A 21093-nucleotide genomic window follows, 5' to 3' on the forward strand; every position below is an offset into this window, starting at 1 on the left:
AGCCAGTAGAACCTAGAGAACTCTGCAAATAAATGTCCTCACAAATAGGGTTATCTCCAAAAATTTTTATTTGGATTTCCCTTGTTTCTAATGGGTGCTCTTTGGGCCAAGGTGTCTTGTTCTACTTTTCTGTCCTAAGTACCCATGTTTGTGCTTGATGCAGTAAATGAATTAAGTCTTTAAAGACATGGACTGCTTACTCTTTGCCAGAAAATATTGACATCCCTTTTTAAAAAATAAAAAAATACGAAGTGTTTTATTCAATACAAGCAATCTAAGCCGGAAAAATGTGTACAGGGATCTAAATATCTTGAGATTTACTTAATCTTTAATATAATGTAAAAATCTAGAGTAGTAACTCTGAAAGTCAAGCAATTTTAAGCATTATAACCTTTATAATTATATAAACATTAAAACATTTCTCATTTATGAAACGAACTTAAAAAATTAAGTTCTCAAGCCCCTAGATGAGAAAGGTGCTATATAAATGCATTCCTACTATTGCCAAAATGAATTTCTACATTCTGATTAAAAACTATAAATTCACACAGTTTGTTAAGATCATTTTAAGGATTGTTTTTCCAGTGGATTTTGACAGGAAATTAGGATTTTATCTTCAATCCTACCTTTTAAGGTTTCCATTATGAATTTTTTGAGGTAATACATATATTTGGCATCATCTCTCTTGGTGGTCCCTGAAACAAACCAGCCATTCTCCACAATAAATATTTGAGGGTGGTTATACTCCAGGTCAATCCAGGAAAGGAGTTGCCTCAGGCTGGGAGATTCCAGTTGGCGGAATTTCATCTGAGGGTCCAACAGTTGAAAACTCAAGGTTGGGCCAAAGGAAAGAGCAAAAAAGTCGGCTGTTCCCTTGATGAACTTTTTCTCAGATTCAGTAAAATCAGGCAGAAGAGATGAAAGGTTATTCTTCATGCTCTCAGGATAGTCTCCATCAATAAATATGGGTTTGGCAAACCAGCCCAGGACAAAGTCAAGAGATTTTTGACATTCTTTGATGCTGTGTTCAGTCATTCTTCGAGGACTGATCCAGTGGGAGCTTAGGGCAATGGACACCTGGCCTCCCTGAGTGGGGCGGAAAGAAGTATCGTAGAGATGCCAGATTTTGGCATGAGCCTATAAAGAGAAAAACCATGGTGAATTGATCTCTGATTGTGAGCAAAAAAACAACACATATTTGAAACGCCAGTTCTAGTTCTGTTTCTCATCAAGTCTAACTAGTGACTAATCCCTCAATGTAAAAGTCACCTGAAACCAATAAATGATTCCAGAGGTAAGTCAGGTCACAGTGAGCTGCTACCATACCTGGGATCATTGTCATTGTTTTCTAGCAGCCCATGGAAAAATATGAATTTCTAGTGTTGAATGTATTGTTATTATTCATACTTTGAAAAGTTAATGGAATAAGAACTTGTAATATCTTACTACTTAACTGACTTTGGATTATGTACTTTTTAATTAATAGGTTTCATGAAAAGAACCAATTCCATATCTGTGATTACACCAGGAATTTCTAAATAGGATTATATTTTCTTTTATCCTAAGAGACAGGGAGTTTTCAAGTTGACACAAGTTGTTGGAGTCAATTTAATATTTTGTATTCATCTCTCATAACAAAATTCTTACACGTGTTCTCACAATCTTTGTTCTTCTCTTTAAGAAGAATCAGTGCACTAAATTAAAGAACCGACTCCAATATCTAACCTTGGCCCACTCTCCAGAACTCTGGGACACTGCTGGCTTACTGCCAGCCCTCGCAGACTGCAAGACACAAGCCAAAAACAAAAAACACTAAAATGTAGCTTCAAGGAAATCAGATGTCCACAGTCAGCACTCAGCTGGGAGTTTCCTACAGCAATGAAATGGGCTTGGCTTCCATAAGATCAGCTGTAGACGCCCCATAAGATCTTGCTGACTTCTGCTATCTTATTTTCATTTGTTTCCTTTCTATTTACAAAGAAAAGTGTTTTTTTTTTCTTCCTTAAGTTTCTCTTACTTTTGAATTCCTGATTTACTCCCCCTGTTTGTATCTAAATACAAGAGCTATTTATCAGTCTTTTGCTCTCCTAACATACTCTCTTAGAAAACTCCATCCTAATTCTGTTTGATTCATATTCTCCCAATGATCTTGCCAATTTTCATTCCACTCCCTGGTCCTGAAGAAGCTCTTGCACTCATATGCCAAATATCCTCTTCCTTGCCCTTAATATTTTTCTCTTTGTTCATTTCAGTGCAAGTGTCCAAGAATGGCCTCATCCTCATTCTTATGGGTTCAGCCAAACATTTCAATGGAATAAAATAATGCATTCTTTCATTTTTATTTTCTTAGTAAATACCTGCTATTCTTCATTTCATGAAATATATTTTATTTATGACCTGAGGCAGCTATCTATATGCTAAGAAGAAAAAAGAGAATAAAATATTGATCAGAAGAATAATGGCCTTTGCCCATGTGATTTAAGAAACTAGGATTTGATTGTACTATGCTGCTGGATTTGTGAGGTACCCCACCCTTCTCTGTCTTCCTCACCTCTATCAACCTATCTTACCCTTCCCAGCTGATAAGAAATCTCATCAGTTAAGAGTTAAACAGAACAGAAAGGGAGAAATTCAGGCTACAGTAGGCAGAATGTTAGACAAGAGGACTTTCTTAATTTGGCTGGTTTGAAGCCTACAGAGAGTCATGACCTAAACCTAACAGACATACCTCCACAGAACAAAGGCTGTGATGGGGAAAGTCAGAAGGCCAGGGAGAAGTGTGAGTAGCCAAGAATTTCCCAATCTGGGTCCGTTTAGCAGGTAGCTTGTCAGAGCCCTACAGTAGAACGTCTACAATCACACAGCACTCTTCTAACCTTGAGTGCTTTGACATGGCTCGGAGGAGGTTCAGCAAGGGAACAAATGACCTTGGCTATAAGAAAGTGCATATGCGGTATTTGATGGCAGATAAAATTCCTGTGCCATCACTTTGTGTGTGCCTTTGACCATACACCTTAACTTGAGTAAGACTAACTTTCATGCGTCTCTCACAGGCTATGCATGCATGCTAAGTCACTTCAGTTGTGTCCAACTCTGTGCAACCCCATAGACGGCAGCCCACCAGGCTCCTCTGTCCCTGGGATTCTCCAGGCAAGAATACTGGAGTGGGTTGCCATTTCCTTCTCTAATGCATGCATGCGTGCGTGCCAAGTTGCTTCAGTCATGTCCGACTCTGTGCGACCCAGTGGACAGCAACCCACCAGGCTCCTCTGTTCACAGGATTCTCTAGGCAGGAATACTGGAGTGGGTTGCCATTTCCTTCTCCACTAATAGGCTCTAATGAGGATTAAATGAAATACTTTATGTAAAACACCTAACAGAGTTTCCATACGGTAGGGTCTCCATGAATGCTATTCCTTCTTTCCCTAAAGGATCAACAGAACAAAAAGGAAAACACAGCAGGCAAAGGAAATTCCACCTGCTAAGGAATTCGGCCCATAGCAGTGACGGGAGTCTGCATTAGAAGACTTAAGTTGGGCTCCCAAATCCTCTTCCCATTACCAGTGTGAGCCTCAGGTTTTTTTTTTTTTTAATTGGAGGCTAATTATTTTACAATATTGTAGTCGTTTTTGCTATACGTTGACATGAATCAGCCATGGGTGTACATGTGGCCCCATCCTGAACCCTCCTCCCACCTCCCTCCCCATCCCATCCCTCAGGGTCGTCCCAGCGCACCAGCCCTGAGCGCCCTGTCTCATGCTTCTTTGTACAGATGGGAATAGCATCTGTTCTCCTACAGGAACGTGGCAAGGATTAAATTACATGAAACAATTCAAAGCATTTTTCTAGTGGTCAATTATTTTAGAAAAATGTAGTATAAATTTTTAGCATTGGAAAGTGTGATATTAGTTTTATGTGTTGATTGACTGGGCTAAGGGACCCAATCAGATTGCTGGTAAAATATGTGCCAAGAGTTTAACTAAGCTGCTTCATGGTGCTCTGCCTTGGTATCCCTTTTGTTGAACCTTGTGTCCTTCAGGAACCTTGTGCCCACCAGCCCCATCAAGGTAGCATGTGCCCTGGATAACAGCCCACAGTCACAAATTACTATAAGTTCCCAATATGACTTCCCCACCAGCCCCTGTGATCAACAGTTCTCCCCTGCCTCCCACCATCTACATGCCGTATGCACCCCTTAGGTGAGACTCCCCGGCGCTCACCAAAAGCCCACTTTTGGTTTGAATTGACCCATCTGGCCCAGGAACCCCAAAGCACTCACACACGGACCCTCTTAAAGGCATGTGTCCTGGGTCCTGTTTCTCTCTCTCTCTGTGTCATCCTGTGTGGTCCCTCAAGGAGTCCACAAACTTCCTGCAGGACCTGTCAGTGACAGACTTCTCTATTTCAATTTCTCTTTTGATCTATTATTAAACCAAGGCTCAGCTTAGGCACCCTGTGTTCCACTTAACAAATGTTAAGTTCTGTTTAGGTCATGGGTTCATTTCGATGAAGATGCCTGGTTGGCAGCTGGGTAAATAAGTCTGAAGTTGGAGAAAACATGGATGGTATTAATCACTCAAATGTACCTCAGAGGTAATACTCAATGGGTCACTTTTTAAAATCATTCTTTAAATTTTTAAAAAATTGAAATGGAATAATTCTTAAAGGATTAATTTAATCCTACAAATAATCTTAATTAAATGGACTGAGACCAATGACGAAACAACTGAAATACAGGCCATAAAGAGAAGATCTTTCAGTTCAGTACAGTATAGTTGCTCAGTCATGTCTGACTCTGCGATCTCATGGACTGCAGCAGGCGAGGCCTCCCTGTCCATCACCAACTCCCAGAGTTTACTCAAACTCATGTCCATTGAGTCGGTGATGCCATCCAACCATCTCATTCTCTGTCCTCCCCTTCTCCTGGCTTCAATCTTTCCCAGCATCAGGGTCTTTTCAAATGAGTCAGTTCTTTGTATCAGGTGGCCAAAGTAAATCATTCTGATGGCTAATTTGTGTCCATTCCCTACCCAGATAGAGCCCTCAAGATGTTGTTTTGGTTCTAAAATAAAGGTGCACTCTTCTGAGAAAGGTCAAAGGAGCAGACATTTCAGAGAGCACTGGAGATTTCTTTCCCCCATTTGGCATCCTCTTACCACTAAGAACAGTATCACAATTACATATCAAAGGACTTTTTCTTAAAAGTCATAGCTACCCTACACTGTTACACAAGTACAACATCTAGCCTAATATTCATGATTGTAGACCAAATTATTACTCTTACTTCTATCAGCGCAGCCTCATGGATTGTAAACTGAAGTTCATTAAGATAGAATTTCAAGCAGCCTCCCCCCAAAATAACCATTTAATAGTGCATATAAATAATTTCCAAAAAAATAGCCATCTATAGCTTTTATCCCCCCAAATAACCAGTAGTTCTGTGTGCAGTTTGTCAAAAGTTTCCTGGAACCTGCTTCTATCACCCAGGCCCTAACCTGTGCCCAGCGCCTCAGGGTGTCACCCTCCCTGACACCTTGTCACACAAATCATGGATATAGGAAGCATCTGAGCTTGTTTGACTTCATTTTATACTTCTTAGGCCATTCCCTTCTCCCAGGGATCTCCCTGACCCAGGGATCAAACCTGGGTCTCCCACATTGCAGGCAGAGTCTTTACCATCTGAGCCACTTGAGAAGCCCTCTTAGGCAATTAAACAAGTAAAATTTCTAGCTCAATCACCAAACCATACAGCTTCCCACAAATTAACACTTTCCTATCAACAGGTACCTCATCACTCCCCAAGTCGGTTCTTTGGTTACAGTCAGGTCAATTTCTCATCACCCTTCATCCAGGCCTGTACCTAACTTGGATCACAATCTGTCAATCCTGAAACAACATTCTACTTTTTCCTCTATTATCTATATCCCTCTCTGCCTTCTGTTTAGACTTGCCTCTTCCAAGCCGCAGTCCCTCATTAAACCTGATCACTCTTACTGCTGGGCTTCCCTGGTAGCTCAGTGGTAATGCATCTGCCTGCCAATGCAGGAGACGTTGAGTTCAATCCCTGAGTCAGGAAGATTCCCCAGAGAAGGAAATGGTAACCCACTCCAGTATTCGTGCCTGGGAAATTCCACGGACAGAGGAGCCTGGCAGCTACAGTTCACAAGAAAACAAGAGCTGGATACAACTTAGCAACTAAACCACCATCACCACCACTGCTCTCACTGCTGTTTTCCCCAGTTATTACTTCTTTGATGGTAATGGTGCTCTGCAAGATCGATCTCCAGAGTCTTTGGAGCTCAGTTCGGTGACTCATCCCAGCATCTTTCTAATAAAGTTCCTTTGCCTCTTGAACATAGTTTTAGTTGGGCTTCAGTTCAGTCAGTACAGTTGCTCAGTCATGTCTGAGTCTTTGCGACCCCATGAATCGCAGCACACCAGTCCTCCCTGTCCATCACCAACTCCCAGATTTCACTCAGACTCACGTCCATCGAGTCAGTGATGCCATCCAGCCATCTCATCCTCTGTCGTCCCCTTCTCCCCCTGTCCCCAGTCCCTCCCAGCATCAGAGTCTTTTCCAATGAGTCAACTCTTCACGTGAGGCAGCCAAAGTACTGGAGCTTCAGCTTTAGCATCATTCCTTCCAAAGAAATCCCAGGGCTGATCTCCTTCAGAATGGACTGGTTGGATCTCCTTGTAGTCCAAGGGACTCGCAAGAGTCTTCTCCAACACCACAGTGCAAAAGCATCAATTCTTCAGCCCTCAGCCTTCTTCACAGTCCAACTCTCACATCCATACATGACCACAGGAAAAACCATAGCCTTGACTAGACGGACCTTAGTTAGCAAAGTAATGTCTCTGCTTTTCAATATGCTATCTAGGTTGGTCATAACTTTTCTTCCAAGGAGTAAGGGTTTTTTAATTTCATGGCTGCAATCACCATCTGCAGTGATTTTGGAGCCCCAAAAAATAAAGTCTGACACTGTTTCCACTGTTTCCCCATCTATTTTCCATGAAGTGATGAGACCAGATGCCATGATCTTCATTTTCTGAATGTTGAGCTTTAAGCCAACTTTTCCACTCTCCTCTTTCACTTTCATCACAAGGCTTTTTAGTTCCTCTTCACTTTCTGCCATAAGGGTGGTGTCATCTGCATATCTGAGGTGATTGATATTTCTCCCGGCAATCTTGATTCCAGCTTGTGTTTCTTCCAGTCCAGCATTTCTCATGATGTACTCTGCATATAAGTTAAATAAGCAGGGTGACAGTATACAGCCTTGACGTACTCCTTTTCCTATTTGGAACCAGTCTGTTGTTCCATTTCCAGTTCTAACTGTTGCTTCCTGACCTGCATACAGATTTCTCAAGAGGCAGGTCAAGTGGTCTGGTATGCCCATCTCTTTCAGAATTTTCCACAATTCATTGTGATCCACACAGTCAAAGGCTTTGGCATAGTCAATAAAGCAGAAGTAGATGTTTTTCTGGAACTCTCTTGCTTTTTCTATGATCCAGCGGATGTTGGCAATTTGCTCTCTGGTTCCTCCGCCTTTTCTAAAACCAGCTTGAACATCAGGAAGTTCACGGTTCATGTCTTGCTGAAGCCTGGCTTGGAGAATTTTGAGCATTACTTTACTAGCATGTGAGATGAGTGCAATTGTGCGGTAGTTTGAGCATTCTTTGGCATTGCCTTTCTTTGGGATTAGAATGAAAACTGACCTTTTCCAGTCCTGTGGCCACTGCTGAGTTTTCCAAATTTGCTGCCGTAATGAGTGCAGCACTTTCACAGCATCATCTTTCAGGATTTGAAATAGCTCCACTGGAATTCCATCACCTCCACTAGCTTTGTTCATAGTGATGCTTTCTAAGGCCCACTTGATTTCGTGTTCCAGGATGTCTGGCTCTAGCTGAGTGATCACACCATCATGATTATCTGGATGGTGAAGATCTTTTTTGTATAGTTCTTCTGTGTATTCTTGCCACCTCTTCTTAATGTTGGGCTTAGTCATTTGCAAATATAGAAGTCCTTAATATACATGTAACCAAACGAGATTCTACAAGAACTCACTCATAGGCATGCTTTTATATCTAGACAAGATAGAGATCAAGGTAGATTTTTTAAAACCATAATGTAGTTTTGGAGTTTTGTTACTTAACGATCATTTTGTCTGGATTTTTCCAAAGTAGGTTATAGAAAAGGCCTTATTCATTTGTTTTGCTTCAAATGAAGTTAAAAATTATTTCATAACTCACTCTGGGAAAATATGTCAATAAATCAGAGATTAGGTTTCTTGCCTCGTTAATTTATCTGTACAGCACCAGTCAACATCAGTTAAATCATTATATTTAATACTAAATCACGCTGCTACCAAAATCCTTCTAAATCACTGATGCTAGGTTGTTAACAAAATATCTGGCTTATGACCAGAATCTGTCTGGTCCATTAATCACAGCATTATCAGAGACACAGAGGAGTTCCAGTTCCTGGCGTTTGCATCTGTTTTTCTAACAGCAACAAACTGAGAGCTGAGAAAGGAACAGGTATGAGAGACATTAGGCTAGATGAGAAAAAGCGACAAGAAGATCAAGGACTCAGATAAAGGATATATTCACAAGATCAGCAAAAGCATCAGAAGTTCCATCAGTCAACCAGGCTCTTTTCAATAAACATCTATCACTATAATCACCGAAGTAATCCTATAATACCCTCATGAAACAGCTACTCTCTGATTTCAACAAAGTTGTGAAAAGTGGGGTTTTTTCCATAACAGTCACCTTTACTTTCTAAATGTTTACCTCTGTCTGCTCCTCTAATTCTCCTGCTTTGACTTATCAACAGCAGATGCCAACCAACTGACTCTCTCTGAGACTCTAAGATAATTTCTCAGCTCCCAGACTCATTTCTGGCTCTTTGCTTTAGAAATAACTCATTTTTATTGCAGGAGAGAACACTTCTCACCTAAAGAAAAAGTGACACATGGATGTGTCATGAGGGCTTCTATGCTGTGAGACAGGATAAGATCACAGAAATAGGAAATATTTAGCCAATAATGAAAGTAATCTGCCTGCCCCCTTTCCTCTCTTTTTCCCATCTGCCTTACATGGCAGCAGTTTCTACATGGTTTTAAGTCAAAGTTTTTCATACCACAGATTCCAGTTGTGAAATCAAGTTCTGTGTAGCCACAACAATTTTCAAAATGGAAATAAAATAGAACTGATTTGAAAACATGAGGGGACTTCCCTGGTGGTCCAGTGGCTAAGACTCTGCACTCCCCGTGCAGGGGACCTGGGTTTGATCCCCAGATCCCAAGTGCCACAACTAAGAGTTCGAATGCTGCTATTAAAGATCCTAGATGCTGCAATGGAAGATCCCACAGGCCTCAACAAAGATCGAAAATTCCACGTGCATCACAGCCAAAATAAACAAATATTTTTAAAAAAAAAGAAAAGGAAGCGCACCACATGTCATAAGGCTAAGTATTGCTTTGTGAAACTTCTCTGTTGTGTGTGTGTCAACATGTGAAATGCCTTTCTTACTGTTGGGGGTCAAGGTCAAAAGAGTTTGAAAGTCACTGATCTACATTAAGGAATATTTTCCTTCTACAAGTATTTATTAAGCATCACCTATTTGGCAACCCACTCCAGTATTCTTGCCTGGGAAATCCCAAGGACAGAGGAGCCTAGCAGGCTACAGTCCATGAGTTGGACACTGGGCAAAAGAGTCAGATACGACTTCGTGACTAAACAACAACTATAGGCTTGGCCCAGTTCTTAGGGATCCAACAGTGAACAAGTCAGAGAAAAACATCTGCCCTCATGGAGCCTCCATCTCAGGGGGAGGAAGGACAGCAAACAACAAACATAACAAACGTGAACTAAAAGGAATATTAAAGGGTGACAAGTGGGGAGTTCCCTGATGGTTCGGTGTTTGTGGGGTCCACCTGCCTATTAAGGGATGCGGGTTCGATCCCTGGCCCAGGAAGATCCCAGTGCCACAGAGCAGCTGGGCCTGTGCGCCACAACTACTGAGACCACGCTCTAGAGCCGGTGCCCACAACCAAAGAGGCCATCACAATGAGAGGCTAGTGTACCACAAGAGGATCACCTGCTTGCAGCAACTAGAGAAAGCCTGAGTGCAGCAATGAAGACCCAGCACAGCCAAAAACAAGTAAATAATTTTTTTTTAAATAGGTGATAAATGGTATGAAAACAAGGGAGGCCTGGTGCCAAGGAGAGGAGATGCAGTTGTTTTTGGTGACACAAGAGTCTTTCTTTTCCTTTCATTGACTATGCCGTCATTTTAATCTTTTCATTTTCCATCTCAATAAGACAAAATCTATATATGGATTGCCTGTTAGGCAAGAATGCTTTCCATAAACATCTACCCTTATAGAACTTAGAATACCCTGATGCACAGTAACCAGCAAACCTAACAAAGCTGCCCTCTCTTCTTTACCCGCAGAGAATCAGAGAACGGGGTTAACCTGGGCAGGGGCCCAGAAGGACACCAGTAATCCTTCTGCCCCATTTCCAAGTCTAGGAAAAATGTTCCTTACAGTTTTCCTTTGTGATCATAAATAATCCCCAAAGATTATTCTTTATCACACACAAAAAAAGCAGGTCCACTTGGGCTTTGGTCAGATTCATTTACCAGTGTTCATCAAGGGTGTTAATTAACACACATAAGCCTCTTGCCCCTGCAGTGTTGCTCAACTGCTAAATGCAAAGAATGAGCTTCTGTCTGGGGGCTGCATAAGGACTGCCTTTTAAATAGCCACTATGATGCCAGAGGTTGTGCGTTTGTTTTTGTTTTGTTTTTTAATTGCTCTTCTAGGGTCTTCTATTCTGAAGCTAAAAACCAAACCCGAGAAATTCGTATTCATGCATACGAAGTTGATGAACTCCTCTCTCCTCCAGGTTCCCAGGAAGTGCTTCTTGAGCCAGGAAGGGGTCCCGTTAAGTCTGGGGTGCCGGGAGAAGCATTTTAAATGGGGCGTTCAGGATGTGCCTCATTTGAAAAAGTGGCTTCTGAGCACAGGCTTACAGGAGGTGAGGGAGCTATGGATCTGGAGGTCGGGTGGGGAGGAAGAACATTCCAGGCAGAGAGAAAAACCAGATAAAAGGGCCCCGAGGCACAAGAGCAAGTCCTTCCTGCAGCTGGAAAGCAGTAGGTGAGGGGACAGGGGACTGAGTTGAGGCCAGATATGTTAAACAGCTGTGAAGTGAGGATGCTTTCAGCACAGGGAACTGGAATCCTAACTGCTTGATCTGTCTTCCTCTATGACGAAAGGGAAAATTCAAACCCACAGGGCTTAAACATGAAAGGAAAAGAAAAAAAAAAGAGAACCTTTTTAATCAAATTGTAAATGACATGGTTTTCATTCCCCCGTCTTCTTTATTTCTCACAGAGTAGCAATAAACACCAGGAAACAGCCACGTATGGTTCCTGCTGTAACTCCTCCTGAGAGACTGCTTGGTTTCTTCCCGTTTTCAGAAATGAGAATGGTGAAGAAAAAAAAAAAAAAAGAGCTCTGAATTGAAATGCACTTTTTCATGACTATTATTTGAATTATCATGGAATCATTATCTCACTAAGCAAATATTTACACAACAGGCAAGTTATTATGCAGGGAATATGCAGAGATCGCAGCACAGGTATACAACGTGATGATGATGACACCAGAAGGAAAGTGTCATAAGAAGGATTTTAAAAATATATATATTAGGGAAGGACTTCCCTGGTGGGTCAGTGCAGGAGGTGGGGGTTCAATTCCTGGTTAGGGAGCTAAGATTCCATGTGCCCCATGGCCAATAAAAACAAAACATAAAACAGAAACAATATTATAACAAATTCAATGGAGACTTTAGAAATGGTCTGCATCAAAAAAATTAAAAATACACCAGGGATTCAGAGAAAAGAAAAAGTGCTTCTTGTTGAGGGACATCATAGAAGTCTCCGTGGAGGACGAAGTTTCTAAACCATATATTGAAAGATGTGTAGGTCCTGGGGAGATGGAAAAAAGGCATTCCCAGCAGATCACAGTGAACTAGAAAGCCTGAGATGCTTCTCGAAAATGTTTTTTCTGAAGATAGCACATCCCCCAAGGCTCTCAACATTGTGACCTTGCCACTCCTCACGGGGGTGGGGGGTAGTACCGGGAGGGGGATGCTGTGACTTCTCTGCCAGAAGCTGACACTGCATGACATCAAGGCTAATCAAAAGTCAGCACCACATCCTCCTAGTCCTCTTGGGATGCTTGCTGGGGGAAGCCAGCTGCCGCACAGTAAGTCTAAACTAACCTGAGACCACCGTGTTGGTGAGGCTCTGCAACGTCTGGTCGTTTTGGACGCCCAGCCTGGTCAAACCCTAAATGACTTGCAGCCCACTGAAAAACTGCCCAGATGCGCCTTTCCTCAATTCTGACCTACAGAATTAAATGTTTTCTTAAAGCCAATAAGTTTGGGCATATTACACAGAACAGTAAGGAGAACAGTTGTCTGTGGGTTAGTAGTGTTGTTTTGCTTTGTTTTGTTTTAATTAGCAGTGATGAGTCTCCAGATGTTAATGAAGTTAAAGGCATTGATGACTCGGAACTTCCCTGGTGGTCCCATGGTTAAGACTTCACGTTTCCACTAAAGGGGGCACAGGTTCAATCCCTGGTCAGGGATTTAAGATCCCACATGATGCCTAGCAAGCCAAAAAATAAAACAAATAAATGAAGGCATTGGTGACTCCTCCATTTCTGAGTATTGAATGTGAGGACAAGGAGGGAACTCAGTCTTGGAGTAAGGCAGTGAGCGCTGGAAACAGGAGTTCAGAAAACCTGGGTTCTGATTCCAGTTCAATCCCTTGGTAGTTTAGATCCCTAAACTCTGAGCCTCTCAACTCATTTACCTACCTGCACCCCAAAATACACAAAAGCATTTCAGAAACTTCAAAGCATTATTCGGTGGTACAGGTTTTTTCAAAATTATTTTAATTAAAGAAATCCATTCATGTAGTTTAAAAATCAGAGGCTTATGAAAAACAGTAAACATCTTTCCTACCCCATCTCAAACTCCCACTTCTGCTCCCTGCAGACAACTACATTTAACTTTTTGCTATTTCTTTTAGTAATGACTACCATATCTCTAAACAATATGCTTCTTCCCAACATTTAATAATTCATCATAATAATGAAAAGCCAACTTTCACACCTCTCAATTTTCTTCCCTAATTCTCCCAAATGTTTGCTCTTATTCAAATCATTAATCAATAACCATACCCAGGATCTCATATAAATATTGTTCACTGCAGAGCCAAATAGGAGTCTATAGCATTTCCATTTCTCTTGTACAGCTTCTTGTTTTCCCTTGAATAAATAATCACCTCATTATTAAATTTGTGTAGTATTTCCTATGTGTTTTAATGTTTTTGTGATTCTCCATCATATTCACTACCATACCCTCTATTCTACTGATTCTGCTTTTTCACTTAGAGTTCTTCTTTCTCTTGTATCCTTTTGGTTCCACCTGGACTAGATGCTGTCTAGAACTGCTCTCATCCTAGGATTTTTCTTTATTTCTTACTGATGATAGTCATAGTTTTCTAGATCCTATTTCTCCCCATTTACTCTGTAATTTTGTTGACACATGCCTTAGCTTCTTGGGAAAGATTACACAGAAGTCAAGCTTTCTAAACCCCTATATAGAACAGTGCATCCATTGTGCTAGGAATTCAGAAGGATCTTTAAAGCTAAAGGCTTGTGTTCTTCCGTTCTGAAGGATTTTCTTATATTAGTTCTTAATTTCCTGCTCTCCATTGCCTTATTTTCTTCCTGGAACTCCTATTAGTTTGACGTTGGACTTGTGTGTTTCATATTTTAAATCTTTTCCCTTTTCTTTAATGTTTCCAGTTCTTGGTCATTTTGTACTACTTTGGAGGCATTTCTTTTCCTCTGTCTTTCAATCTTTTTACTAAGCATTTTATATCAACAATCACCTTGTTGATGTTCAAGAATGTTTTAATATTCTCTGATTCTTCCTTTTTCAGTTTGTGAGTATTCAATTTCCTGCATAATGTGTTTTTTCCTGGTTTGTTTTTCTGTATATTTATTTTATTCTCACTGTTTCATGTTGAGCACTTTCCTTAAATATCTTTTGATGATTTGCCATCCATTCATATTTAAGAGAAAAATGCTTAAAAACTGGTCAAAATTATAGGCATGGGAACACCTTATAGGGAACAAGCTATACCCTATGTTGATTTACCAGGAAGTCAGTCACTTCATTGGGGACTTTGTGTGTGCTCAGTTGCTCGACCCCATGGACTGTAGCACGCCAGGTTCCTCTGTCCACGGGATTTTCCGGGCAAGCATACTGGATTGGGTTGCCATTTCCTGCTCCAGAATATCTTCCTGACCCAGAGAGTGAACCCGAGTCACTTGCGTCTCCTGCATTGGCAGGCAGATTCTTTACCACTGTGTCACCTGGGAAACCCATGTCATGCTTACTTTTATTTTTTTGAGATGACTTTTAAAAATCAAGACATTTCACTCAAAATTCTAAGTTTCTAGCTTCTTTTACAATCAGAGAATCTGGAAGAGCCATCCCTTATCCCTCCTGACAGAAATTTATTTGGGGTACATGCCCCCAAGGGCCACAACTTCCCCCACATCAGCCCATTTCACTAGAGTGAAACAACCTCTTTGCCCTGTTAGGCATCACACTTCTCAGCAGGTCACCCAGCCAGGCATGAATTCATCAAGATATCAACCCCCATGTTACTCTGAGCTTGCTCAGCAGAACTGTATCTATGTGAAATAAAATCTAGGATTACAAACTGCGTATACAGTACATGACTTGTACAACAGGCACAAACACTCAATGATATTCGAGTGGTTGAGCTTATTTGTACAAAAGACATCTATTTCTAAAAATCAGTTTATTACCCTCAACATAATAAAGTTGATTTGAACGTCAGCACTGTGTTGGGAGGTTGACTGATCATTGCAATTATCTAACTTCCTTAATCCAATGCCTTTGTTGTGTCTCCTGAAGACCACCAGGCCTGCTCTAATCTTCCAGATCTTTCTTGGATTGTCTTTATCTATCCTGGAGAGTCCTTTTACCTAGTGTCTCCAGCATGTCTGACTCCGTTGCCTCTTGCCCTTCTATCCTATCTATCCTCAGACCACACTCTAGACTTGGATTCCTCAGCACGAGGAAAGCACTCCAGGAGACTAGATGCCGTTCCGAATTCATCATCTCCAAAAAGGACCTACCAAAAGGATTTACAGTTATAGCTACAAAATGATGAAACTTTGAGGGATCACCAAACATAAGGTGCCTGAAGATTGAAAATGTTCTTAATTGTTAACAGGGAATAAAATATGCATTTCAGAAACAACAGACCCATGAGCAAAATCACATAACAGCTTAATAAATGTACATCAGTATAGGAAGAGAGGAAAATGAGGAAGCAGCGTGGATTCATAAAATAAATGCCAAACCAGCACCCAATTAATTTTTTTTTACAGTTTTATAGCTTGTCTAAAAACGCAATAGACTCTCAATGTAACAGTTTTGACAACTGTCAGATCTTCTTGGGATATTCTTGGAGTCAAGAAGAAGAAAAGTCAGACATATACAAGGATACTACTGTAGATATATGACTAATGCTTGAAGGACCATATTTTAAGTGTTTATTGATTAAACAAAAATTTACTGATTTGTTGTTAGGTTTCAAACACTGATAGATGTTTGAAACATGATTAGTGGGAGATAGTCCACTTGGGAGAAGGTGACTAACAATACCCTATAGGGTTTACTCATGGCCCTGTTTCTTTTCAACATTTTTATTATTTTATTGAAAGGATGAAAACTCAGACAGCATTAATCTGAAAATTGGGAAATACCTCAAAGCTTGATTCAAAAATAATTCTCCAGGCTGAAATGCTGCAAATATGTGCTATAACAACAAAATTAAGTGATGGTAAAAATCATTTCTTTTTTAATTTTTAGGCAACTTAAAATAATAATCACAGTTTCCTGCCCTACTCCCCACCCCCACTGTCCCTAGTTACCTCCCCAGAGGTAGCCATCTATGACTTTTATGACATTTTCTTTTGATATCTGCACATTTCCAAGGGGCTTCCCAGGTGGCTCAGTGGTAAAGAACCCCCCTGCCAATGCAAGAGATGCAAGAGACATGGCTTCAATCCCTGAGTCAGGAAGATGCTCTGGAGGAGGGAATGGCAGCCCACTCCAGTGTTCTTGCCTGGAGAATTCCATGGACAGAGGAGCCTGGCGGGCTACGGTCCATGGGGTTGCAAAAAGTTGGACACAACCGAGCACACAGCACATTTCCACACTTCCCTACTTTAGACAGGATCCGTTGACTTCCTGATAGGGTAGATGAGGATTTAGCTCTCTCACACAGGCAGTTTCGTTATACAGCAGGATCTGGTTGAATAATATTCAGTACTGACATTACTCTGCCAACAGGACTATGACTCACAGCTGGGCATTCTAATGTGGTAATTAAGACAAAGTTTCCATTCTTATTTTTGTTTTCCTTGAGGTTAATCATTGCATTGCTTTTTCACTTCCTTGGTTTTCTTTGCACCTATGGCTAATTCTTCTCACACTTTAATAGCACAAACTTCTGCAAGGTCACATTGGCCTCCAGTATTTTTCTTGGAGACACACTTCTGGAATCTTCCCCTCTTCCAGACTAGTTGCTCTTAGGTCTGCTGCACAGCACATTTTCAATTCATCATCATGCTCCCGAGTTATATCTACTGTTCTGAACATTCTAGGTCTTCTTCCGTCTGATCTATATCATGCTACCTGGAGTTCTTCCTCCAATAACTTCTCTGTAAGGCGTTCGAGATGTATTTTCTGAGACTTTGGATGTCTTGAAATCTCATTATTCCATCCTCATGAATGACTGAGAGTAGAGGTAACTACATTCTGGTTGGAAATAATTTTCACTCCTTTCTTCTGAATGGCATAACTCGCTGGTTTGTTGGTAGCGGTGAAAATGCACCACTCAGTTCTGCGGTGAGAAGCATAATGGACGGATTGCACCGGTTGCTACCCCGTCACCCTCCACCGCACTGGCCCTGAGGCCATGCTTCTCAGTGGCTACTCCCTTATGACTGAAATAAGCCAGGGGTACTAAGCAGACCTGTTCCTGCAAGCCATGGACTCCTCCAACGGGAATGATGGCTCAGAACTCCTCATTGGCCTGGTTGGATCGTTCTTAGACCTATACTGCCATCTGAGACGCTTCTCATCGCACGCCCCCTCCTTCCCACGCTCATGCGTCAGACAGACATCATGTCCTAAAGGCTCATCTGCCTTCTCTGGCTCCTCCCCCTTTTCACTCTACTGTTGTTGCCCATCAATAAATGTCCTGCACATCTAATGCTGTCTTGATATCTGCTTCTCAGAAGACCAACTAAACCCAGCTGAGGCTTGATTTCCCAGAAGGCAAAGCGAATGCCATTCTGAGCGGTATTCAAGGGGGCAGATAGACCTCTGTCCCAAGATGGTGCCCTAATTGCTAAGTATTTCACCAGCGGTAACCTGGAGGAATGTCTTAGTTGGGAGGAATGCTGCTACAGATGCAATGGTTCAGGCATTCCAATCCCGATGAAAAGAGAAGAATGAACTGGTTCCTGCTATATTGTATTGGGTCCTTACAGAGAGATATGAGAGCCAGACGGTCTGATTGGTAGCCTACAGAAAGGCCCTTATCTCTGGCACTTTCAAGAGGGAGTGATCCAGAAAGAAAAGTTCCAATGTGAAAATAGTTATCAAGTTTTTGCTTGCATCACACTTGTTACTGTCCCATTGAACAAAACAAGTGACATGCTCTAGCCCATAGACTATGTGGGATGCAAGTATACAGACCTGAGAAGCATAGTTCAGTGTGGCCCCCAAACACAACACTATTGCACCCCTCTCTTTCCGGAACTCCTGTTATTTCAGTGATGGACCTCTGGATGGTTCACTAATTTTCTTACTTTTATTCTACACTTGTCCATCTATTTGCCTTCTTGCTCTATTCTTACAAAGATTTTATCACCTGTATTTTCCAATCTATTAAATTTTTCAGTTCTGCTATAACATTTAATTTCCATGTGTTCTTTTCCCCCACCTATTTTATTGTATTATCCTATTCCTATTTCCTAGATGCAACATATTCTCTTAACTCTTTAAGAGTTTACTGAGGTTTCTTAAAATTTATTTTTCTTTATTGAGATATAATTCATATATGTTATATTAGCTTCAGTTACACAACATAGATTGCCTATATTAGGAAATGACCATCACCATAAGTCTAGTCAACATTTGTCACCAAACACAGTTACAGTTTTTTTCTTACAAGAACTTTTAAAATCAACCTCCCTTCAGTTCAGTTCAGCTCAGTCACTCAGTCGTGTCTGACTCTTTGCGACTCCATGAATCGCAGCACGCCAGGCCTCCCTGTCCATCACCATCTCCCGGAGTTCACTCAGACTCACGTCCATCGAGTCAGTGATGCCATCCAGCCATCTCATCCTCTGTCGTCCCCTTCTCCTCCTGCCCCCAATCCCTCCCAGCATCAGAGTCTTTCCCAATGAGTCAACTCTTTGCATGAGGGGGCCAAAGTACTGGAGTTTCAGCTTTAGCATCAGTCCTTCCAAAGAAATCCCAGGGCTGATCTCCTTCAGAACGGACTGGTTGGATCTCCTTGCAGTCCAAGGGACTCTCAAGAGTCTTCTCCAACACCACAGTTCAAAAGCATCAATTCTTTGCCATTCAGCCTTCTTCACAGGCCAACTCTCACATCCATACATGACCACAGGAAAAACCATAGCCGTGACTAGACGGACCTTAGTCGGCAAAGTAATGTCTCTGCTTTTGAATATGCTATCTAGGTTGGTCATAATTAGCATTCTCAAATACACAACACAGTACTAACTATAATCACAAAGCTGTACATTACATCCTATGACTTCCTTATTTTTATAACTAGAATTTTTATCTTTTGACTTCTTTTTTTTTGCCTTTTAGCTTTTTTTCTCCCCATATATTCTCAGTTTCCTCCAAGTTTTCTCCCCTCAAAGTTGCTTTTTTCCTCTCTATTTAGGTAGGTCTCAGTCTTTCCCATTAGACACTTTCCTCAGATCCTGCTGGTTCCTAATCATCTACTCATGTTTAAGAATGAGAAACAAAAACCCTGGCTGGAAGATCTGAGCATGTGGGTGGGCTGTGTTGACTTCAAGCTTCACTGTGGAGTGATCTGTCTCTGCCATTTTGTTGTGGAACCTTTAGGACCAACGTCTTAGGTCTTTCCGCATGAGCTCATCAGATTCCCAGAAGATGCTTCCAGTCCCTACCTGGAGAGCAGAAGTCACATGGCCAACGTTCCAAGAGCCTGTTGAGCAAGAAGGGCTGGGGGTGGAATAAAAAGAGAGGCTGGGAAAGGGGTGCGGGTCTCCACTTCCAGGCTCATATGCTCACTTAGTCCCTCTTTTCAGCGTGGTGCTCATGCCCTCAAATATGCCTGAGGTCCCTCAGTCCAGATGCTTTCCATTTTATACACTCCAGAAAATTCACTGAGTTTTCTCCTTGAGTGGAGAAGTGACATAGGCCCAACAGTGGGTATGATGGGGAAGAGATCCGGAAATCGAGTTGTTTCTTACACAGCTTTCAACCAATTCTCATTTTAGCAGCCACGCCCTTCAGCACCCTTTCCAGAGCACCTGGTCTTGCTATTCTCTGAGATTCTGCAATCGTGGGATTGGTTCTTGGCTTCTCCCACAGCCGATCTAGTAGTCAGCTTGCTCGGATCCACTGAGTCAGGAATACTCCACCATCTGCTTCTGAGCTTTTAAAGTTTTGTTTCCACGGTTCTCTCCACTCTGTGTCTTCCTCCGTCTCCCTCCCCTCCTTCTCTCCTTCCCTCCTCTTGCCCATTCCCCTTTCTTTGTTTTAACTGTTTCTCTGCTAATGGTCACCTTATTAAAGGGAATCTGCCTACAAAGCAGGAGACCCAGGTTCTATCCTTGTGTCAGGAAGATCCCCTGCAGAAGGGAATGGCTACCCACTTCAGTATTCTTGCCTGGAGAATTCCATGGACAGAGGAGCCTGGCGGGCTATAGTCCATGGGGTCACAAAGAGTTGGACACAACTGAGCAACTGAGTTACTGAAGTTTAATGGGGTTTCAAGAGAGAAAAATTTGATGGGTAAATTCAATCTGCCATCTTTTCCCAGAAACACTACTTATGACTTCTCCACCACAAAAGTATCACATTTTGCTTATAGAACAATTAGAAAAAATCCAGACAATCAGAGGAAAAAAAAAAAATTACCTGTAACACTACTATCTAGAAACACCCACAAATGATAAACAATATAAACATGACTCCTGGCATCACAAAGCTGAGATCTTTGCAGGGGGAAGACCACGAAACAAATTATTTCAATAAAATGTGTGAAATATTATAAGATGGGCAGGACAGAATTTTATGGAGCAGAAAGCAGGAATAGCAAATCTAGGCTTGGCATGTCAGGAAAAAGCTGGGGGAAAGGGTGGCAACAAGAGAATGCTCTCTACTCATTCACACTCACTCACACAGCTAAGATATGTAAGAAGCATAATATAGCAAATGGCATTTTTCTCTTAATAACATACCATGTGCAACTTTAATCACCATACATTAACTTTTTAATGGCCAAACACTATTCCACTATACCTGCGCACTGCTACTCCTTTAACTGCTCACCCTAATATTATTTAGGTGATGTTCAAATTTTAAGAAGTATTCACCATTTGTCATAATCCTCCTCTCACCTTTACATATTCAGGATGAAATTTAGTAAGATTAAACGTTCAAAAATAAACAACAAAAGGAGGTGACAGGGAAAATCTGGTTTAAGAGCAATTCACACAGGGAAAAATTTTAAAGCCTGGGAGGTTTTAGCTGACCTCAAACCAATTTGAGTCCGCAGGAAGGTGACAGCCAAAGCCGTCAATGCAGTCTTGGACAGCAGGGGCAGGATCCAGTGTCCAGAACAAGAAATACGGGCTGAATCCTGGGGGCAGCTGAAACTTGGTTTGC

General features: G+C 41.6%; 1 protein-coding gene across 1 annotated transcript in view; it reads right to left on the minus strand.

The window, feature by feature from the left end:
• The window catches only part of KL (klotho), a 39949-nt gene that overhangs the window by 10122 nt on the left and 8734 nt on the right, over nt 1–21093 (minus strand). Inside the window, exon 2 of the mRNA XM_069601584.1 lies at nt 627–1137. Coding sequence (XP_069457685.1) covers nt 627–1137 — 511 coding nt within the window. The remainder of the gene's footprint in view (nt 1–626; nt 1138–21093) is intronic.

This window comes from Ovis canadensis, chromosome 10 (assembly GCF_042477335.2).
Source record: "Ovis canadensis isolate MfBH-ARS-UI-01 breed Bighorn chromosome 10, ARS-UI_OviCan_v2, whole genome shotgun sequence".
NCBI classification, from domain to species: domain Eukaryota; kingdom Metazoa; phylum Chordata; class Mammalia; order Artiodactyla; family Bovidae; genus Ovis; species Ovis canadensis.